At 39.2% G+C, this 24,091-nt stretch overlaps 1 protein-coding gene across 2 annotated transcripts; it reads left to right on the top strand.

Moving 5' to 3' along the window:
• Positions 1-846: 846 nt before the first annotated feature.
• LOC123738275 (uncharacterized) lies at positions 847-17,170 on the top strand. 2 transcript variants are annotated; one of them, XM_082972542.1, is made up of 13 exons: positions 847-1,025; positions 1,428-1,489; positions 2,036-2,184; positions 2,379-2,507; positions 2,636-2,747; positions 2,828-2,894; positions 2,983-3,029; positions 7,869-8,050; positions 8,191-8,304; positions 14,315-14,601; positions 14,733-14,831; positions 16,482-16,553; positions 16,926-17,170. In XM_082972542.1, exons 2-13 carry the CDS (start codon positions 1,441-1,443, stop codon positions 16,927-16,929), a joined length of 1,311 nt encoding a protein of 436 aa, XP_082828668.1. In that variant the 5' UTR covers positions 847-1,025; positions 1,428-1,440; the 3' UTR covers positions 16,930-17,170. The 2 variants fall into 2 exon arrangements, with proteins under 2 accessions (XP_082828668.1, XP_082828667.1); XM_082972541.1 differs by having other exon boundaries at positions 847-1,056.
• The last annotated feature ends 6,921 nt before the right edge of the window (positions 17,171-24,091 follow it).

Raw genomic sequence — 24,091 nt, 5'->3', positions numbered from 1 at the left:
GAAATTGCCAAGAAACTGAGGGGTACGCTCTGTGTCTTCTGTCAGAGCAGGAGATGTGTTGTTAGAACTAGCAGGATGTTGATGTGATTCTAGTCTGTCAGAAAAGGAGATGTGTTGTTAGAACTAGCAGGATGTTGATGTGATTCTAGTCTGTCAGAACAGGAGATGTGTTGTTAGAACTAGCAGGATGTTGATGTGATTCTAGTCTGTCAGAACAGGAGATGTGTTGTTAGAACTAGCAGGATGTTGATGTGATTCTAGTCTGTCAGAGCAGGAGATGTGTTGTTAGAACTAGCAGGATGTTGATGTGATTCTAGTCTGTCAGAACAGGAGATGTGTTGTTAGAACTAGCAGGATGTTGATGTGATTCTAGTCTGTCAGAGCAGGAGATGTGTTGTTAGAACTAGCAGGATGTTGATGTGATTCTAGTCTGTCAGAGCAGGAGATGTGTTGTTAGAACTAGCAGGATGTTGATGTGATTCTAGTCTGTCAGAACAGGAGATGTGTTGTTAGAACTAGCAGGATGTTGATGTGATTCTAGTCTGTCAGAACAGGAGATGTGTTGTTAGAACTAGCAGGATGTTGATGTGATTCTAGTCTGTCAGAACAGGAGATGTGTTGTTAGAACTAGCAGGATGTTGATGTGATTCTAGTCTGTCAGAACAGGAGATGTGTTGTTAGAACTAGCAGGATGTTGATGTGATTCTAGTCTGTCAGAACAGGAGATGTGTTGTTAGAACTAGCAGGTTGTTGATGTGATTCTAGTCTGACTGATAATGAGAGTGGGCAGGGCTGATGCTTTTAGGACACACCCACTAGTGTAGAGAGGACGATATGGGCTGGCCGCTGTTCTGCAGTACCTTATGCTTTCCTCATCTCTTCCCCTCACATCATCTCATTTCACTCCTCCTGCTCCTCAACAGTGACTAATCCAAGCCAGAAGCAGGTAGAAAAGAGCAGATGTTCTGAGGTATCCTACCAGGACCGAGCTACTACTACTGTCACTGTGTTACTAGCTAGCTCAGGTACTTTCAACATTCTCTGATCTATGTACAGGTAATGTACTACGTTACAGATGGAGCTGCTCTGTTATGTCATGTTAACTTATGTCACTTAAAAGTTGTGTTATGTTTTGTCATGTTATGTTACGCAATATCATATTAAATTAAGTTATGTTAAATGCATAATGTACGATTCTAGCGCAATGACTGGAAGTCTACAGGTACATTAGCAATGCTACCGTACCTGGAGACTTCCAGTCATTGTGCTAATGCTAGATAGCATTTGCTCGTGAAACAACCACTACCTTCCTTCATAATGCACACAGAGACGTTAAAATGGTATTCATGATCCCTTTAACACTATTAAAGGTTATTAAATGTAAAGCTATGTTGTTATGTAATATAATATCATTGTTTCCTCTGTAGATCGGTTGGTAGGATGTCTCTGCTGCTTTGTTGGGCAGTGATGGCTCTGCACCTCGCAACAGGCAAATATAAAAGTTGAAACTTGAAATGAAACAGTGTGTGTGTAAATAGTTTAATTCAATGATAAAGAACACCCTCTGTGTTCTGTAATTAAAAAACCATGTAACCTTTATTTAACTAGGCAGGTCAGGTAACTCTTTATCCACAATATAGCAGGTGGTGTAAAGCCATAACACATACGTTTTTCCAGTATCAGACTTTGATTGATAATGTCAAAGGCCACACTGAAGTCTAACAAAACAGCTCCCACAATCTTTTTATCATGATTTTCACTCAGCCAATCATCAACCATTTTTGTAAGCGTCGTACATGTTCAATGTCCACCTCTATAAGCATGCTGAAAGTCTGTTGTCAATTTGTTAACTGTAAAATTGCATTGTATCTGGTCAAACACAACTCTAAATGCTATAAAGTATTTGAGGTGCTACTTGGTCTAGCTTAGTTTGCACTTTTGGGATTATTCCATTAATTGCTTCAATGTACCAGGTAAACTAAGTCAACCACAGCTCTTGAACAGTACATACTGTAGGTGTGTGTTGTTGTTCCAGGGGTGGATGCTGCCTCGGGGGTGGTGAACACTACAGAGGAGGAGGTGGAAGGGGTGGACTCCCAGTCACCATGCCCAGCCGGGTGGCATCAGAATGAGCATCGCTGCTTCTCCTTCTACCCCGTCTGGGCCACCTGGGCCACTGCAGAGGTAATACTTGTAATAGAGAGAGACAATTACTAATTACTACTACTATTTCACAACCATTGATACTTCAAGACTAGCAAGCACACATTTACTTCAGGAAATGTCAATTTCTAGCCTGCATTGATCTTTGCTCCCTGAGGTACTGCCTGGGCTTTAGCTCAGCGGGCTAACACAGTGTTTTCTGGCTGTCCCTCTAGTCGTACTGCTCCCAGCACAGAGGGAACCTGGTGTCGGTTCACAGCCCTGGTCAACAGATGTTTGTCCAGGATCTGGTCAGGAGACACACATACCAGCCGGTCTGGATAGGAGGCTACGACGCAGCTCTGGTAAACTGGGTCAATAATTCATCAGTCAGTCAGTCTGTCAATCAATCTGTCAAATGTCTACAGGTTTAAAAACAAAAAGAAGTGGTTTCAATCAATTAATCAACCAATCAATGTTTTTCTGTGATAAGGAGGGGATGTGGCTGTGGAGTGACGGCTCAGCTGTTGACGATGTTTACTGGGAGGAGGATGAGCCCAGTAACTCTGGACAGGGGGAGAACTGTATGGAGCTACACACTGGAGGTACACACACACACACACACACACACACTCGGAGCACATTGAAATAACTGAAGTGTGATTTGTTGTTGCCTTGACAACAGGTGGGCAGGGTTGGAATGACGTGTCCTGTGGAGAGCTGAGGTTCTATGTGTGTTCTATGGAGACAAGGTAGCAGGATAACACTGTCTTGTATCTGGACATGTTCTTACAGAGACCATATTAACACTAAATTACATTCATGTATTTTTTCTTTTAGATCTAGTTTAGCAGCATTGCCAAGTCAGAAGGAAGCAGACGAGAGAGGTAGGATTGTCTTGGCCCATTGCCTAGGCTAGACAAAACGTTTATTTTGTTACAGGTACAGTTCCTTGTTGAATGGCACTCTGACATGTAGAAGATGACAGCTGTCTGATGATTAATGACGCTTGCGAATGCTATGCCATTTCAAACTTTAAAACATGTTGATCTGGCTAGAATTGTTTTTAAATTATGACACTTTTTGTCCTCCTATAAAATCTCTTCCTCTTTAATGGGATATCTTCAACATTATAAAGCTCCCTTTATTTAAATCTCCCACTTTAAATCTGACTTCCAACATTCTGTTCACTCTAAACAATGTGCCTTTGACACGAATCAGCTATTTTGACCCCTTACCCAGTAGCTTCGACAAAAACGTAGAGCATATTATTAGTCTACTCTGCTATTCAAATCTAAAATTAGAACAGAAATAACTTTTACCAGTCAAACTATACAGCTGTTTTGGTAACTGCATCAACTAGTTTAATGTAGCTAACTTCCTACTGTTGAATTAACTGCTATAGAACTAGTTTAATGTAGCTAACTTCCCACTGTTGAATTAACTGCTATAGAACTAGTTTAATGTAGCTAACTTCCCACTGTTGAATTAACTGCTATAGAACTAGTTTAATGTAGCTAACTTCCCACTGTTGAATTAACTGCTATAGAACTAGTTTAATGTAGCTAACTTCCTACTGTTGAATTAACTGCTATAGAACTAGTTTAATGTAGCTAACTTCCCACTGTTGAATTAACTGCTATAGAACTAGTTTAATGTAGCTAACTTCCTACTGTTGAATTAACTGCTATATAACTAGTTTAATGTAGCTAACTTCCCACTGTTGAATTAACTGCTATAGAACTAGTTTAATGTAGCTAACTTCCCACTGTTGAATTAACTGCTATAGAACTAGTTTAATGTAGCTAACTTCCTACTGTTGAATTAACTGCTATAGAACTAGTTTAATGTAGCTAACTTCCCACTGTTGAATTAACTGCATCAACTAGTTTAATGTAGCTAACTTCCCACTGTTGAATTAACTGCTATAGAACTAGTTTAATGTAGCTAACTTCCTACTGTTGAATTAACTGCTATAGAACTAGTTTAATGTAGCTAACTTCCCACTGTTGAATTAACTGCTATAGAACTAGTTTAATGTAGCTAACTTCCTACTGTTGAATTAACTGCTATATAACTAGTTTAATGTAGCTAACTTCCCACTGTTGAATTAACTGCTATAGAACTAGTTTAATGTAGCTAACTTCCCACTGTTGAATTAACTGCTATAGAACTAGTTTAATGTAGCTAACTTCCTACTGTTGAATTAACTGCTATAGAACTAGTTTAATGTAGCTAACTTCCCACTGTTGAATTAACTGCTATAGAACTAGTTTAATGTAGCTAACTTCCCACTGTTGAATTAACTGCTATAGAACTAGTTTAATGTAGCTAACTTCCCACTGTTGAATTAACTGCTATAGAACTAGTTTAATGTAGCTAACTTCCCACTGTTGAATTAACTGCTATAGAACTAGTTTAATGTAGCTAACTTCCCACTGTTGAATTAACTGCTATAGAACTAGTTTAATGTAGCTAACTTCCCACTGTTGAATTAACTGCATCAACTAGTTTAATGTAGCTAACTTCCCACTGTTGAATTAACTGCATCAACTAGTTTAATGTAGCTAACTTCCTACTGTTGAATTAACTGCTATAGAACTAGTTTAATGTAGCTAACTTCCCACTGTTGAATTAACTGCTATAGAACTAGTTTAATGTAGCTAACTTCCCACTGTTGAATTAACTGCTATAGAACTAGTTTAATGTAGCTAACTTCCTACTGTTGAATTAACTGCTATATAACTAGTTTAATGTAGCTAACTTCCTACTGTTGAATTAACTGCTATAGAACTAGTTTAATGTAGCTAACATCCCACTGTTGAATTAACTGCTATAGAACTAGTTTAATGTAGCTAACTTCCCACTGTTGAATTAACTGCTATAGAACTAGTTTAATGTAGCTAACTTCCCACTGTTGAATTAACTGCTATAGAACTAGTTTAATGTAGCTAACTTCCCACTGTTGAATTAACTGCTATATAACTAGTTTAATGTAGCTAACTTCCCACTGTTGAATTAACTGCTATAGAACTAGTTTAATGTAGCTAACTTCCCACTGTTGAATTAACTGCTATAGAACTAGTTTAATGTAGCTAACTTCCCACTGTTGAATTAACTGCTATAGAACTAGTTTAATGTAACTAACTTCCCACTGTTGAATTAACTGCTATAGAACTAGTTTAATGTAGCTAACTTCCTACTGTTGAATTAACTGCTATAGAACTAGTTTAATGTAGCTAACTTCCCACTGTTGAATTAACTGCTATAGAACTAGTTTAATGTAGCTAACTTCCCACTGTTGAATTAACTGCTATATAACTAGTTTAATGTAGCTAACTTCCCACTGTTGAATTAACTGCTATAGAACTAGTTTAATGTAGCTAACTTCCCACTGATGAATTAACTGCTATAGAACTAGTTTAATGTAGCTAACTTCCTACTGTTGAATTAACTGCTATAGAACTAGTTTAATGTAGCTAACTTCCCACTGTTGAATTAACTGCTATAGAACTAGTTTAATGTAGCTAACTTCCCACTGTTGAATTAACTGCATCAACTAGTTTAATGTAGCTAACTTCCTACTGTTGAATTAACTGCTATAGAACTAGTTTAATGTAGCTAACTTCCCACTGTTGAATTAACTGCTATATAGCTAGTTTAATGTAGCTAACTTCCCACTGTTGAATTAACTGCATCAACTAGTTTAATGTAGCTAACTTCCTACTGTTGAATTAACTGCTATAGAACTAGTTTAATGTAGCTAACTTCCCACTGTTGAATTAACTGCTATAGAACTAGTTTAATGTAGCTAACTTCCCACTGTTGAATTAACTGCTATAGAACTAGTTTAATGTAGCTAACTTCCTACTGTTGAATTAACTGCTATAGAACTAGTTTAATGTAGCTAACTTCCCACTGTTGAACTAACTGCTATAGAACTAGTTTAATGTAGCTAACTTCCTACTGTTGAATTAACTGCTATAGAACTAGTTTAATGTAGCTAACTTCCTACTGTTGAATTAACTGCTATAGAACTAGTTTAATGTAGCTAACTTCCCACTGTTGAATTAACTGCTATAGAACTAGTTTAATGTAGCTAACTTCCCACTGTTGAATTAACTGCTATAGAACTAGTTTAATGTAGCTAACTTCCCACTGTTGAATTAACTGCTATAGAACTAGTTTAATGTAGCTAACTTCCCACTGTTGAATTAACTGCTATAGAACTAGTTTAATGTAGCTAACTTCCCACTGTTGAATTAACTGCTATAGAACTAGTTTAATGTAGCTAACTTCCCACTGTTGAATTAACTGCTATAGAACTAGTTTAATGTAGCTAACTTCCCACTGTTGAATTAACTGCTATAGAACTAGTTTAATGTAGCTAACTTCCCACTGTTGAATTAACTGCTATAGAACTAGTTTAATGTAGCTAACTTCCTACTGTTGAATTAACTGCTATAGAACTAGTTTAATGTAGCTAACTTCCCACTGTTGAATTAACTGCTATAGAACTAGTTTAATGTAGCTAACTTCCCACTGTTGAATTAACTGCTATAGAACTAGTTTAATGTAGCTAACTTCCCACTGTTGAATTAACTGCTATAGAACTAGTTTAATGTAGCTAACATCCCACTGTTGAATTAACTGCTATAGAACTAGTTTAATGTAGCTAACTTCCTACTGTTGAATTAACTGCTATAGAACTAGTTTAATGTAGCTAACTTCCCACTGTTGAATTAACTGCTATAGAACTAGTTTAATGTAGCTAACTTCCCACTGTTGAATTAACTGCTATAGAACTAGTTTAATGTAGCTAACTTCCCACTGTTGAATTAACTGCTATAGAACTAGTTTAATGTAGCTAACTTCCCACTGTTGAATCAACTGCTATAGAACTAGTTTAATGTAGCTAACTTCCTACTGTTGAATTAACTGCTATAGAACTAGTTTAATGTAGCTAACATCCCACTGTTGAATTAACTGCATCAACTAGTTTAATGTAGCTAACATCCCACTGTTGAATTAACTGCTATAGAACTAGTTTAATGTAGCTAACTTCCCACTGTTGAATTAACTGCTATAGAACTAGTTTAATGTAGCTAACATCCCACTGTTGAATTAACTGCTATAGAACTAGTTTAATGTAGCTAACTTCCCACTGTTGAATTAACTGCTATAGAACTAGTTTAATGTAGCTAACTTCCCACTGTTGAATTAACTGCTATAGAACTAGTTTAATGTAGCTAACTTCCCACTGTTGAATTAACTGCTATAGAACTAGTTTAATGTAGCTAACTTCCCACTGTTGAATTAACTGCTATAGAACTAGTTTAATGTAGCTAACTTCCCACTGTTGAATTAACTGCTATAGAACTAGTTTAATGTAGCTAACATCCCACTGTTGAATTAACTGCTATAGAACTAGTTTAATGTAGCTAACTTCCCACTGATGAATTAACTGCTATAGAACTAGCAATGTGAAACATGTATTTCTAGATGAAACACTGATTAAGTTTGGTGAATAAGTGACTGTATGATTGTATGTGTTGTAATAGTCAATTAAAAAATGTGCTTAGAGTTTTGAAACAACTGTCTTTTTGATTAACGGTTTTGAGTTTTGTACAAAGCATTGCTAAAATTTACCACATACTTGTGAAAACTGCACCAAAGCAATACAAACACAAATATATATCTTTCTCTCTCCTCCCTCCCTCCCCCAGAGCTGGTTGAAGAGGTGAGTATTTATGACGTCCTGTGGGAGACCAGTAAGAGAGTAGCAGATGAGACCCTCTACTCAGCCTTCCTCAGAGGGATGTATTCCAGACGTCTGCCTGCCCGCTGCTATGCTGACTTCTGCCACCAGGAGATGCTATACCTGGACAGAGTCATCACCATGCTGCAGGTGAAAAGAAAATACATTAAATAAAACAAATACCGTAACGTTTTACTTACTATGACTGTGATACGTGGTTGTCATCCCTAGCTATCTTAAGATAAGTTGCTCTGTGTGTGTAAATGTGTGTATGCGTGTGTGTGAGCCAGGTGCTGATCAGAACAGTCCAGGGTCCTCCAGACATCATGCAGTTTCTCCAGAGAACACATCAATGCTACCAGGAGTCTCTGAAGGAGGCCCAGAACCAAACTCCACCACACCTGGTAAGAAGCTGTTATAACAATCACCCTTAATATACCATTTAAGATAATATATCTTAATATACAATTTAAGATAATATTTCTTAATATACAATTTAAGATAATATATCTTAATATACAGTATATTACGCAGTAGCTAAAGCTTAATAATAGCCACACCATACCAAACCTTCACAAACGTTTCTTAACTTTATTAGGGTAATATCTCAAGTAAATCAAGTCATTGTTTATAGGGAAAATACAAGCAGAAGAGTGAATGTAAACCTGGGAAAAAATGCACTTCCCTCCACTGTGCCCAATAAAATACCATACAACCCTCCCCAAAGCAAAAAAACATTGACAACCCTGCCCTATTTTGGACCCCCCCTCCCAACCTGTAAATGTAGATCTGTCCCGTAGACTATAGAAAAGTAGGTAGTCTTTGAATTTGTAGTCTCACTCAACCCTCACACTTTCACCACTGCATTTCAAATACAAATTCTGTAGCTAAGTCTCCCTCTTTTTCTCAGAGAAAATGGCTTGATTCTACTGTTCAAAAGACATGACCCATAACACCGGTGGTACGGTTTTTTCTTTTTATCATGATTTGGCAGGCCGCATTTTACATTCATAAAGCATATCGCGGGCCGTTCTAAAACTAGGCTACTTGTGGACTGTTAACCATTTGTTTAGGCTACACCTTGATCAGTCATGTTACCTCATTAGCTAGCAATAGTTAACTACCTAGGGGTGTGTTCAGCAGGATCAAGAATAAACATCCCTCTCTGACTGTTGAAAAAGGAATAATGGTGGTAATATTCATAGAATTTCTATCTGCAACGTTCCAGAACGTTTTTCAACTGATAAATTTACCAGTAGCCTATATTGTTGTCTTAGGTCTCTCTTTATGTAGTGTCGTGTTGTCTGTCTTGTTGTGGTGTGTGTGTGTGTGCATATATATACACATATATACAGTTGAAGTCGGAAGTTTACATACACTTAGGTTTCTTGTTAACAAACTATAGTTTTTGCAAGACGGTTAGGACATCTACTTTGGGCATGACACAAGTCATTTTTCCAACAATTGTTTACAGACAGATTATTTCACTTATAACTCACTGTATCACAATTCCAGTGGGTCAGAAGTTTACATAAACTAAGTTGACTATGACTTTAAACAGCTTGGAAAATTCCAGAAAATGATGTCATGGCTTTAGAAGCTTCTGATAGGCTAATTGACATCATTTGAGTCAATTGGAGGTGTACCTGTGGATGTATTTAAAGGCCTACCTTCAAACGTAGTGCCTCTTTGCTTGACATCATGGGAAAATCAAGAGAAATCAGTCAAGACCTCAGAAACAAATTGTAGACCTCCACAAGTCTGGTTCATCCTTGGGAGCAATTTCCAAACGCCTGAAGGTACGCATCCGTCATACTGCTCAGGAAGGAGATGCGTTCTGTCTCCTAGAGATGAATTTAATTTGGTGCGAGAAGTGCAAATCAATTCCAGAACAACAGCAAAGGACCTAGTGAAGATGCTGGAGAAAACGGGTAGAAAAGTATCTATGTCCATAGTAAAACGAGTCCTATATCGACATAACCTGAAAGGCCGCTCAGCAAGAAAGAAGCCCCTGCTCCAAAACCGCCATAAAAAAATGCCAGACTATGGTTTGCAACTCCACATGGGGACAAAGATTGTACTTTTTGGAGAAATGTCCTCTTGTCTGATGAAACAAAAATAGAACTGTTTGGCCATAATGACCATCGTTATGTTTGGAGGAAAAAGGGGGAGGCTTGCAAGCCGAAGAACACCATACCAACCGTGAAACACGGGAATGGCAGCATGATGTTGTGGGGGTGCTTTGCTGCAGGAGAGACTGGTGCACTTCACAAAATAGATGGCATCATGAGGGAGGAAAATTATGTGGATATATTGAAGCAACATCTCAAGACATCAGTCAGGAAGTTAAACCTTGGTCGCAAATGGGTCTTCCAAATGGACAATGACCCAAGCATACTTGCAAAGTTGTGGCAAAATGACTTAAGGTTAAAAAAGTCAAGGTATTGGAGTGGCCATCACAAATCCCTGACCTCAATCCCATAGAAAATGTGTGGGCAGAACTGAAAAAGTGTGTGCGAGCGAGGAGGCCTACAAACCTGACTCAGTTACACCAGCTCTGTCAGGAGTAAAGGGCCAAAATTCACCCAACTTATTGTGGGAAGTTTGTAGAAGGCTACACGAAACATTTGACCCAAGTTAAACATTTTGAAGGCAATGCTACCAAATACTAATTGAGTTTATGTAAACTTCTGACCCACTGGGAATGTGATGAAAGAAATAAAAGCTGAAATATATAAATCTCTCTACTATTATTCTGACATTTCACATTCTTAAAATAAAGTTGTGATCCTAACTGACCTAAAACTGGGAATTTGTACTGGGATTAAATGTCAGGAATTGTGAAAAACTGAGTTTAAATGTATTTGGCTAAGGTGTATGTAAACTTCTGACTTCAACTGCATGTACATGAAGGCAGGGTAAAGTGACAAGGCATCAGGATAGATGTCAAGCAAAGAGGCACTGAGTTTGTAGGCCTTGAAATACATCCACAAGTACATCTCCAATTGACTCAAATGATGTAAATTAGCCTATCAGTCCACAGTTATCTTCTGGGTGACTGTCAAAAAACTTGGCTTGACCACAAACCCAAGGGCTCTTTTAAATGTAACCAGTGCAACCATTGCAGAAATATTGCACAGAAAAAGTGTTTTGTTGACACAGCTTCCAAAATGGAGTATAACGCCAAGCATTTCATTAACTGCAAAACCACTCATGTCATCTATAGATTGGAATGTCCACAGTGCAAGGTGTTCTAAATTGGATGGACAAAGAGACGCCTTCAAGACTGCTTAGCGGAACACAAGTATGCCATACGGGTAGGCAATAAAGACTACCCCATGGCAAGGCACTACAAGTCCTTACACCATGGCAACCCTGCCTCCCTACAAGCTATGGGTATTGATCATGTTCCGGCCTCTATTAGAAAAGGGGACCGTCTAAAACAGTTAAACTAAAGGGAAAGTTTTTGGATTTATAAACTACAGGCCACTAAGTACCCTGGTTTAAATGAAGATATGGATTTCTCACCCTTCCTGTAGGGTCGTGATAGGTCCATTTGCTGTCATCTAGTGGACATTTTGCTCAATTGCCCTCAGCTATGTTTAGACTGTTGTTGTTCATGTTTGGCTGTGGTCTAGTGTACTATGGAATACATTGCTTTCTTATTCTTCACACTTCTCCCAGTCATATTTAAGGTTAGAACTACCTTTCTAAGTGTTCTGATACTTCTAGCTTGGAGTTGTATTTTTATGATAACATAGCTACAGTATTTCACTTTTTAATGTGTATAGTATTGCTTACTAGGTGTGTCCAATCAATTTTGTAACCACTCCCTCTTCAAATTAGGGCTAATAGGAAAAGCTGTTCAAAAGAGGACATTGTATTATTTCTTTGTACTCCCTGACGAAGGCCATGCAGGCGAAACACGTCGGATTTTTAAAACTTTTTCTATTGAACATGCCATACAAATAAAGGTATTTTAATTAATTATATGAAGAGTGCCTTGGTCCTCCTTTCTTTTTGATGACCAATTCACCCCTTTTGCCAAAGAGCACCTTCTGTCTACCAAAATGTACTATTGTGTACCTTAGTAGCGCTTCCCTTCCTCATCTTTCTACTAGCCTATCAGAAGCTTCCAAAGCCATGACATCATTTTCTGGAATTTTCCCAACTGTTTAAAGGCACAGTCAACTTAGTGTATGTAAACTTCTGACCCACTGGAATTGTGATACAGTGAGATATAAGTGAAAAATATCTGGCTGTTAACAATTGTTGGAAAAATTACTTGTGTCATGTACAAAGTAGATGTCCTAACCGACTTGACAAAACTATAGTTTGTTGACAAGAAATTTGTGGAGTGGTTGAAAAACAAGTTTTAATGACTCCAACCTAAGTGTATGTAAACTTCTGACTTCTACTTCAAATACCTTACTAATATCTATCCTGATGCATAGTCACTTTACCCTGCCTTCATGTACATACTGTATCAACATCAAATGCCTTATAACTATGAACATTGATCTGGTACTGGTACTTCCTGTATATAGCTCCACATTGATCTGGTACTGGTACTTCCTGTATATAGCTCCACATTGATCTGGTACTGGTACTCCCTGTATATAGCTCCACATTGATCTGGTACTGGTGCTTCCTGTATATAGCTCCACATTGATCTGGTACTGGTACTTCCTGTATATAGCTCCACATTGATCTGGTACTGGTGTTCCCTGTATATAGCTCCACATTGATCTGGTACTGGTACTCCCTGTATATAGCTCCACATTGATCTGGTACTGGTACTCCCTGTATATAGCTCCACATTGATCTGGTACTGGTACTTCCTGTATATAGCTCCACATTGATCTGGTACTGGTATTCCCTGTATATAGCTCCACATTGATCTGGTACTTCCTGTATATAGCTCCACATTGATCTGGTACTGTTGTTCCCTGTATATAGCTCCACATTGATCTGGTACTGGTACTTCCTGTATATAGCTCCACATTGATCTGGTACTGGTACTTCCTGTATATAGCTCCACATTGATCTGGTACTGGTATTCCCTGTATATAGCTCCACATTGATCTGGTACTGGTACTTCCTGTATATAGCTCCACATTGATCTGGTACTGGTACTTCCTGTATATAGCTCCACATTGATCTGGTACTGGTACTTCCTGTATATAGCTCCACATTGATCTGGTACTTCCTGTATATAGCTCCACATTGATCTGGTACTGGTATTCCCTGTATATAGCTCCACATTGATCTGGTACTGTTGTTCCCTGTATATAGCTCCACATTGATCTGGTACTGGTACTTCCTGTATATAGCTCCACATTGATCTGATACTGGTGTTCCCTGTATATAGCTCCACATTGATCTGGTACTGGTACTTCCTGTATATAGCTCCACATTGATCTGGTACTGGTATTCCCTGTATATAGCTCCACATTGATCTGGTACTGGTACTTCCTGTATATAGCTCCACATTGATCTGGTACTGGTATTCCCTGTATATAGCTCCACATTGATCTGGTACTGGTATTCCGTGATAATACCTCTACATTGATATGGTACTGGTACTACCTGTATATAGCTCCACATTGATCTGGTACTGGTACTTCCTGTATATAGCTCCACATTGATCTGGTACTGGTACTTCCTGTATATAGCTCCACATTGATCTGGTACTGGTACTTCCTGTATATAGCTCCACATTGATCTGGTACTGGTACTACCTGTATATAGCTCCACATTGATCTGGTACTGGTACTTCCTGTATATAGCTCCACATTGATCTGGTACTGGTATTCCCTGTATATAGCTCCACATTGATCTGGTACTGGTATTCCGTGATAATACCTCTACATTGATCTGGTACTCCCTGTATATAGCTCCACATTGATCTGGTACTGGTACTTCCTGTATATAGCTCCACATTGATCTGGTACTGGTATTCCCTGTATATAGCTGAATGTTGATCTGGTACTACCTGTATATAGCTCCACATTGATCTGGTACTGGTACTTCCTGTATATAGCTCCATATTGATCTACTACTGTTACTTCCTGTATATAGCTCCACATTGATCTGGTACTGGTACTTCCTGTATATAGTTCCACATTTATTTTATTCCTCCTGTTACTTTTATTTGTGTTATTATTTTTTAACTCTGCATCGTTGGGAAGGGCTTGTAAGCATTTCACAGTAAAGTCTACACCAGTTGTATTCAGCACATGTGACAAATAAATGTAATTCGATTTTCCTCATCCTCCGCCTGCCTACAGAACCGGTCCTCCATCCAGCCCTCTGCAGCTGTGTTTCAGTACCTTCACACCTTCCATAACCACATAGTAAACTCCCTGTCTCTCTTCCTCCTCCATCTCCTCCTCCTCCTCCTCCTGCCTACAGAACCTGTCCTCCATCCAGCCCTCTGCAGCCGTGCGTCAGTACCTCCAGAGCTTCCATGACATTGTGAATGAGGAGCCCATCTACTGGCTGGTGTCTCTGCTGCCCAGAGCCCTGCTCAGACCTTACCTGGCAAAGAACCTGCCCCTGGGAGAGAGGACCAGACCAGGCCCCAGGCCCTGCCTCTACCCCTGGCTAAGCCTCTTCCCCTGCCCCTGCTACCAGTGGGGGGGAGAGGACATGAAGTCAGACCAGAGGAACCAGAAAGACAAGTCAGGGGCATATTACAGGTATCTTGAAGTTTATAGCCTATGGAGGTTTATAGTGTCTCAACTCAACTCACAAAACATTGTTGTGTTTAATCTTGTCAAGTGTGGTGATATTGTGGAGTGACTCTTTTCTAACCTGTTTCTCTCTCCAGGCCTCTACTGGAGAAGTACCAGGATGTGATAGATGTCTATAAGGCTGTCAACATCTTCAGACTCCAGATGATCAACGAGAAGGCTCTCTTCACCTCCAGGTGCGGTTAGCCTGACTTAGGTCTACAGTTAGCCCGACTTAGGTCTACAGTTAGCCCGACTTAGGTCTACAGTTAGCCCGACTTAGGTCTACAGTTAGCCCGACTTAGGTCTACAGTTAGCCCGACTTAGGTCTACAGTTAGCCCGACTTAGGTCTACAGTTAGCTCGACTTAGGTCTACAGTTAGCCTGGTCCTGCTTTCTCATTCTACAGTTAGCCAGGTCCTGCTTACTAAGTATACAGTTAGCCAGGTCCTGCTTACTAAGTATACAGTTAGCTTGGTCCTGCTATTTAATTCTACAGTTAGCCAGGTCCTGCTTACTAAGTATACAGTTAGCTTGGTCCTGCTAAACAAGTCTTGCCAAGTCTCCCTCGCAAAACAGGCTCTCAACCCTACGGACCTCCATAGCCTGGGTGCCAGTCTAATTAGTGATATCATTCTATTCCTTGTCAACATAATTTGGCATATGACATAGAGTACAGGAAGTGGAATCCCAACCAGGGAATTTGGTTTGTTGAAGTTGTGGGAACGTACATTTTTGGTTTACCATTGGTTCTGGGGAGGAAGCAATAACTTTACTGAACGGTAAAACGGAATTCTGAAAACTTAGCCTGTTCTGGGAACGTTAAGTTTTAGGTTGCAGGGAGGTTTCTGAGAACATCTTACTATGGTTCCAGTGACGTTTCTGAGAACGTCTTACTATGGTTCCAGGGAGGTTCTGAGAACGTCTTACTATGGTTCCAGGGAGGTTTCTGAGAACGTCTTACTATGGTTCCAGTGACGTTTCTGAGAATGTCTTACTATGGTTCCAGGGAGGTTCTGAGAACGTCTTACTATGGTTCCAGGGAGGTTTCTGAGAACGTCTTACTATGGTTCCAGGGAGGTTCTGAGAATGTCTTACTATGGTTCCAGGGAGGTTCTGAGAACGTCTTACTATGGTTCCAGGGAGGTTCTGAGAATGTCTTACTATGGTTCCAGGGAGGTTCTGAGAACGTCTTACTATGGTTCCAGGGAGGTTTCTGAGAATGTCTTACTATGGTTCTAGGGAGGTTCTGAGAACGTCTTACTATGGTTCCAGGGAGGTTTCTGAGAATGTCTTACTATAGTTCCAAGGAGGTTCTGAGAACGTCTTACTATGGTTCCAGGGAGGTTCTGAGAACGTCTTACTATGGTTCCCCGAACATTTTCCTGGGAGGTTTTATTTTAACGCTCAGAGAAACGGAATTATTGGTTATTTGGAGTTATTTTTTTTTGTTCCTTAAAACGTTCACTGAATGTTTCAATAATACTTTTAACAAAAGTTTTAGCTTTTTTTGGCTTAACTTTTTTAAAGTCCAAGCACAAATAGGACAAGGGCCGCAACTTTATGAGCTAGCTGGGATGTTAGCACAAAACAGGTCTGGATTTCAGGGTCTCAGTGAAACACTACAGTAGAACACGTGTATCACATTAACCTGGTGATCTCTGTATTAATGTTAAATATCTCTGTGATGTTCATCTCTGTATTACTAGCTGGCAGCGTAATATAACTGAGGTCATATATAATGTTGTCTCTGGCTGGAGCGTCCTAATACTTTTAAATATCAAATCAATTCTATAAATCAATGAATATCTGATGTAATCTAATCCGTCTGTGTAATATTATCCTAGTTGGTTTCCCACTGGTGACGAGGAGGAAGTGGAAGACCAACCCAACCTGTGGAGTCTGGACCTGACGTTAGCGTGAGTGACGTATTTACTTATGACATGTTTATCTTGTATTGAAATCAGTCGAGGATTGTGTACAACTGATAATGTGACTGTTTTTCTTTTTAACTTTCACATTTATTTTCTAACACACGGTCCCCCCTCCCCCCCCTCCCCCCTCCCAAAACAGTTATTCTTTGCAAAACTCCCAATTTAGACCAGCCCACTGTGCTTAAAGATGGACCGGCCCATCTGGCCCCAAACTGTCTTATGGCCAGTTCGTTTCTGGTTTATAGTGACTCTAGGGACAGCTATGTCAGGAGAGCCTTTCAGATAAGATGTGTTATCGTTCATTGGTCTTGTTTGTCCTGTCCCTTAAATCTGGTTGTTTCTGTCTCTCTTCTCTAGGTGAAGCTGTAGCAGTGCAGCTGTATAATACAGGGAGCTGTGTGTGTTTGGCTGTGTGTGTTGGTTTTCACACTGGGCAGGACTGTTCCTCTTGTCAGACATATTCCAATATTCCACTTTTATGTTTGAAACTTCTCCCCAACAACTACTGTTTAAACTGTATTAATGCAATAACACAATGAATGTACACATCTAATAAATGTCAACAAAGGAGCTACAATAAAATAAAAAACATTTAGATAAAATCAATGAAACTGTGTGAACTGTAAAATGGTATTTTCTTATGGGTGTTGCAATATGAATATTATACAGCCAATCACATTGCTGTTCTCTTCCACAATCAGAAGAATTGCTCTGGCTAGCCAATAAACAGATGGTATTTCTTCCAAGAATTGACCAATCAGAAAAAGCTAAGGTTGCCCGACTGGCACTTGGCCAATATTTGAATTCTCCATTGTATAAACTGTTGTATTTTTCCTGTGTTCATGTTTTATATTCATGTTGGATCCACTGATTTCAAACAATTAGACAATAGTTGTCCTTATCACGCCTAATTTCTGTGTCTTTAATTATTTCCTGGATTTACAATCAAAACAACTTGGCTAACATTATGGTTTCTATGTAAACCTGTTCTTAAATGAATAGATCAAACCCTTTCTCTTTGGGAAATACCAAACGTAACTCCTGTTAACACTTTCACCCTTCTGGGTATAACGTGTGAAGTTCCAATCCTGACGAGTGGATTGAGAAAAATAGAGGGTTTTAAATCAGAATTTATGGTCTGGATGACAATGACAGATTTACATGGCGAGGAGCGAGGATGTGACGTTCGTCATTAAGGGTAGACGAAGGCGCTGCGCGAGTTGGGTTCATTATTTTATTTTCAATGTGAACCAGCAAAAACAAACAATACAACGAACGAAAAGCTATGCGTGTAAACACATGCAACACCAAGACAAGATCCCACAACTGACTGTGGGGAAAAAAAAACACTAAACAAGCAAAAGGAAGAGTTATCTATTCAAAACGTAGATCAAAAAAAGTCCAGTTGCCAAGACAACCAGTACAAATTCCATCTAGACACTGTTGCTCTAGAGCACACAAAAACTATACATACTTCGGCCTAAACATCAGCGCCACAAGTAACTTCCACAAAGCTGTTGTCATGGCTTTCTTCAGAATGAGAGGACCAAAGCGCAGCTTGGTAAGTGCTCATGATTTATTCCACTATGAAACACTTGAACAAAAAGAAAACAAGCCAACAGTTCTGTTATGTACAGAAAACTAAACAGAAAACTACCCACAAACACAGGTGGGGAAAAAGGCTGTTTAAGTATGATTCCCAATCAGAGACAACAATAGACAGCTGCCTCTGATTGGAAACCATACTAGGCCAATCAAAGAAAAAGACAACATAGAAATATAACACATAGAATGCCCACCCCATGTCACACCCTGACCTAACCAAACAGAGAAAAACGTCTCTCTCATGTCAGGGCGTGACAGAGGATAGTTAGAAGCCCGATGGTTTCTCCCATAAAATTTGCACGGTAAGAAAAAATAAGCAGAAAATCAATGGTTCTAGAGTGAATACAGCAGCTGATGTCAGGATTCCATACCAGGTCTGTGTCTGTGAGTGTGTCAATGTTGGTAGAACATGAGCCCCGAATTCGCTCCAATGATTAATTATTGGTAGCGCAACCACTACCTCCAAACGTGTGTGTGTGTGTGTGTGTGTGTGTGTGTGTGTGTGTGTGTGTGTGTGTGCGTGTGAGTGGCTCTACCAGTGACTTCTTACCTGCTCCTGTATTACTGAGTGGTAGATGGACAGTCCTCTCTGTTTCCCTATCTCTCTCTCTCTCTCTCTCTCTCTCTCTCTCTCTCTCTCCAAGACTGGTGATAGTAGGATTTAATATTTTTTCATAAAAACATGTTAACCTGTTATGGTATAGGGGTCAGTATTTTCACGCCCGGATAAAAAACGTACCCGAATTAATCTGGTTACTACTCCTGCCCAGAAACTAGAATATGCATATAATTAGTAGATTTGGATAGAAAACATTCTAAAGTTTCTAAAACTGTTTGAATGGTGTCTGTGAGTATAACAGAACTCATATGGCAGGCCAAAACCTGAGAAGATTCTATACAGGATGTGTCCTGTCTGTCAATTTGTTCTCCTTCTAGGGCATCTCTATCAAAAATACAGAATCTCTGCTGTAACGTGACATTTTCTAAGGCTTTCATTGGCTCTCAGAAGGCGCCTGAAAGTGGAATGAGAGCTCTCCAGTCTCAGGGCGAAAAACAGCAGGAGTTTTTGTGAGTGGTTCTGCTGAGAACAATGACAATGGAGCGCGCGTGCACGAGAGTACTCCATTTTTTTCTTTCAGTATTTGAACGAATACAACGTCGCCCGGTTGGAATATTATCGCTATTTTACGAGAAAAATAGCATACAAATTTATTTTAAACAGCGTTTAACATGATTCAAAATACGGTAATGGAATATTTTAAAAAATGTTGTCACGAAATGTGCAGGCGCGTCACCCTTCGGATAGTGACTTGAACGCACGAACAAAACGGAGCTATTTGGATATAACTATGGATTATTTCGAACCAAAACAACATTTGTTGTTGAAGTAGAAGTCCTGGGAGTGCATTCTGATGAAGAACAGCAAAGGTAATCCAATATTTCTCATAGTAAATCTGAGTTTGGTGAGGGCCAAACTTGGTGGGTGTCAAATTAGCTAGCCATGATGGCCGGGCTATGTACTCAGAATATTGCAAAATGTGCTTTCACCGAAAAGCTATTTTAAAATCTGACACCGCGATTGCATAAAGGAGTTCTGTATCTATAATTATTTTAAGAATTATGTTTTTTGTCAACGTTTATCATGAGTAATTTAATAAATTCACCGGAAGTTTTCGGTGGGTATGCTAGTTCTGAACATCACATGCTAATGTAAAAAGCTGGTTTTTGATATAAGTATGAACTTGATTGAACAAAACATGCATGTATTGTATAACATAATGTCCTAGGAGTGTCATCTGATGAAGATCAAAGGTTAGTGCTGCATTTAACTGTGTTTTGTGTTTTATTGACACATGTCCTTGCTTGGAAAATGGCTTTGTGATTATTTTTGTCTATGTACTCTCCTAACATAATCTAATGTTTTGCTTTCGCTGTAACGCCTTTTTGAAATCGGACAATGTGGTTACATCAAGGAGAAGTGTATCTTTAAAATGGTGTAAAATAGTTGTATGTTTGAGAAAGTTGAATTATGACATTTTGTTGTTTTTGAATTTGCCGCCCTGATATTACACTGGCTGTGTCCCGCAGGTCTAGCGTCCCACCTAGCCCATAGAAGTTAAGGGGAAACATTTAAATGTCTTGGAATGGCCTAGTCAAAGCCCAGACCTCAATCCAATTGAGAATATGTGGTATGACTTAACCTGTTATGGCTAGGGGGCAGTATTTTCACGGCTGGATAAAAAACGTACCCGATTTAATCTGGTTACTACTCCTGCCCAGTAACTACAATATGCATATAATTATTGGCTTTGGATAGAAAACACTCCAAAGTTTCTAAAACTGTTTGAATGGTGTCTGTGAGTATAACAGAACTCATATGGCAGGCAAAAACCTGAGAAGATTTCATGCAGGAAGTGGCCTGTCTGACAAGGTGTCGTTCTTCTTGTCTCTGTTTATTGAAGAGTGAGGATCTTAGCTGTCCCGTGACACTTCCTACGGCTGCCATAGGCTCTCAGAAGGCAGCAAAATAATGAATCGTGGCTTTGCAGGCTCTGGCTGAAACAAAGTAGCGCGTTTGGGTAGTGGCTGGTTACAGTACTGTGAGACTCAGGCTCGTGCCCGCGTCGACCGAAAGCTTTGTTTACTTTCCTCTGTTTAGCTAAATGGACATTCCCGGTCGGAATATTATCGCTTTTTTACGATAAAAATGGCATAAAAATGGATTTTAAACAGCGGTTGACATGCTTCGAGGTACGGTAATGGAATATTTAGATTTTTTTTGTCACGAATTGCGCCATGCGCACGACCCTGATTTACCATTTTGGATAGTGTCTGGGACGCACGAACAAAACGACGCTATTCGGATATAACGATGGATTATTTTGGACCAAACCAACATTTGTTATTGAAGTAGCAGTCCTGGGAGTGCATTCTGACGAAGACAACAAAAGGTAATCAAACTTTTATAATAGTAAATCTGATATTGGTGAGTGCTAAACTTGCCGGGTGTCTAAATAGCTAGCCTGTGATGGCTGGGCTATGTACTTAGAATATTGCAAAATGTGCTTTCACCAAAAAGCTATTTTAAAATCGGACATATCGAGTGCATAGAGGAGTTCTGTATCTATAATTCTTAAAATAATTGTTATGCTTTTTGTGAACTTTTATCGTGAGTAATTTAGTAAATTGTTAGCGAATTCCTCCGGAAGTTTGCGGGGGGTATGCTTGTTCTGAACGTCACATGCTAATGTAAAAAGCTGTTTTTTTATATAAATATGAACTTGATTGAACAAAACATGCATGTATTGTATAACATAATGTCCTAGGTGTGTCATCTGATGAAGATCATCAAAGGTTAGTGCTGCATTTAGCTGTCTTCTGGGTTTTTGTGACATTATATGCTAGCTTGAAAAATGGGTGTCTGATTATTTCTGGCTTGGTACTCTGCTGACATAATCTAATGTTTTGCTTTCGCTGTAAAGCCTTTTTGAAATCGGACAGTGTGGTTAGATAAAGGAGAGTCTTGTCTTTAAAATGCTGTGAAATAGTCATATGTTTGAAAAATTGAAGTTTTTGTATTTTTGAGGAATTTGTAATTCGCGCCACGCCTATCATTGGATATTGGAGCAGGTGTTCCGCTAGCAGAACGTCTAGATGTAAGAGGTTAAAGATTGCTGTACCACAGCGGAACCTATCCTACTTGAAGGAGCTGGAGAAGTTTTTCCTTGAAGAATGGGCAAAAATCCCAGTGGCTAGATGTACCAAGCTTATAGAGACATACCCCAAGAGACTTGCAGCTGTAATTTCTGCAAAAGGAGGCTCAACAAAGTATTGACTTTTGGGGGGTGAATAGTTATGCACGCTCAAGTTCTGTCTGTCTTATTTCTTGTTTGTTTCACAATAAAAAATGTTTTGCATCTTCAAAGTGGTAGGCATGTTGTGTAAATCAAATGATACAAACTTTTAATTCCAGGATGTAAGGAAACAAAATAGGAAAAATGCCAAGGGGGGTGAATACTTTCGCAAGCCACTACAGCTGCTGCATATGCTGTAGTTAACCTCTCTAGGGTAGGAGGCAGTATTTTCACATCCGGATAAAAAACGTACCTGATTTAATCTGGTTATTACTCCTGCCCAGAAACTAGAATATGCATATAATTGTTTGATTTGGATAGAAAACACCCTAAAGTTTCTAAAACTGTTTGAATGGTGTCTGAGTATAACATAACTCATATGGCAGGCCAAAACCTGAGAAGATTCTATACAGGAAGTGCCCTCTCTGACCATTTCTTGGCCTTCTATAGCCTCTTTATCGAAAACAGAGGATCTCTGCTGTAACGTGACATTTTCTAAGGCTCCCATAGGCTCTCAGAAGGCGCCAGAACGGGGAATGATGACTCTGCAGTCCCTGGCTGAAAAACAGTAGCGCATTTGGAAAGTGGTCGATCTGAGAACAATGAAATACGCGCGTGCACATGAAGAGTCCATTTTCTTCTTTGAGTCTTTGAACGAAAACAACGTCTCCCGGTCGGAATATTATCGCTATTTTACGAGAAAAATCGCATAAAAATTGATTTTAAACAGGGTTTGACATGCTTCGAAGTACGGTAATGGAATATTTAGAATTTTTTTGTCACGACATGCGTCCGCACGTCACCGTTCGGATAGGGATCTGAACACACGAACAAAACAGAGGATATTTGAACATAACTATGGATTATTTTGAACCAAAACAACATTTGTGGTTGAAGTAGAAGTCCTGGGAGTGCAGTCTGACGAAGAACAGCAAAGGTAATCCAATTTTTCTTATAGTAAATCTGAGTTTAGTGAACGCCAAACTTGGTGGGTGTCAAATTAGCTAGCCAGTGATGACACCGTGATTGCATAAAGGAGTTCTGTATCTATAATTCTTAAAATAATTGTTATGTTTTTTTGTGAACGTTTATCGTGAGTTATTTAGTAAGTTTTCGGTATGTTTGCTAGTTCTGAAAGTCACATGCTAATGTAAAAAGCTGTTTTTTGATATAAATATGAACTTGATTGAACAAAACATGCATGATTGAACAAAACAGATGACACTCCTAGGACATAATGTCCTAGGAGTGTCATCTGATGAAGATCATCAAAGGTTAGTGTTGCATTTAGCTGTGGTTTTGTTTTTTTTACATTATATGCTAGCTTGAAAAATGGGTGTGTGATTATTTCTGGCTGGGTACTCTCCTGACATAATCTAATGTTTTGCTTTCGTTGTAAAGCCTTTTTGAAATCGGACAATGTGGTTAGATTAACGAGAGTCTTGTCTTTAAAATGGTGTAAAATAGTCATATGTTTGAGAAATTGAAGTTAGCATTTTTAACCTGTTAGGGGTAGGGGGCAGTATTGACACGGCTGGATAAAAAACATACCCGATTTAATCTGGTTACTACTCCTGCCCAGTAACTGGAATATGCATATAATTATTGGCTTTGGATAGAAAACACTCCAAAGTTTCTAAAACTGTTTGAATGGTGTCTGTGAGTATAACAGAACTCAAATGGCAGGTCAAAACCTGAGAAGATTCCTTTACAGGAAGTACCCTGTCTGACCATTTCTTGGCCTTATTTGTCATCTCTATCCAAAACAAAGGATCTCTGCTGTTACGTGATACTTCCTACGGCTCCAATGCGCTCTCAGAAGGCGGCAAAAAGCTGAATCATGACTTTGCAGGCTCTGGTTGAAAAAAAGTAGAGCGTTTGGGTAGTGGCTGGTTACATTACTGTGAGACTCAGGCGCATGCCAGCGTCGACCGAATGCTTGTTTTCTTTCCTCTGTTTACCTAAACGCAGATTCCCGGTCGGAATATTATCGCTTTTTTAACGAGAAAAATGGCATAAAAATGGATTTTAAACAGCGGTTGACATGCTTCGAAGTACGGTAAT

The sequence above is a fragment of the Salmo salar genome, unplaced genomic scaffold, assembly GCF_965601325.2.
Source record: "Salmo salar unplaced genomic scaffold, fSalSal1 ptg000742l, whole genome shotgun sequence".
Taxonomy (NCBI): domain Eukaryota; kingdom Metazoa; phylum Chordata; class Actinopteri; order Salmoniformes; family Salmonidae; genus Salmo; species Salmo salar.
The sequence above is the reverse complement of the archived record's forward strand: the minus strand, read 5'-3'. Positions and strand labels throughout refer to the sequence as shown.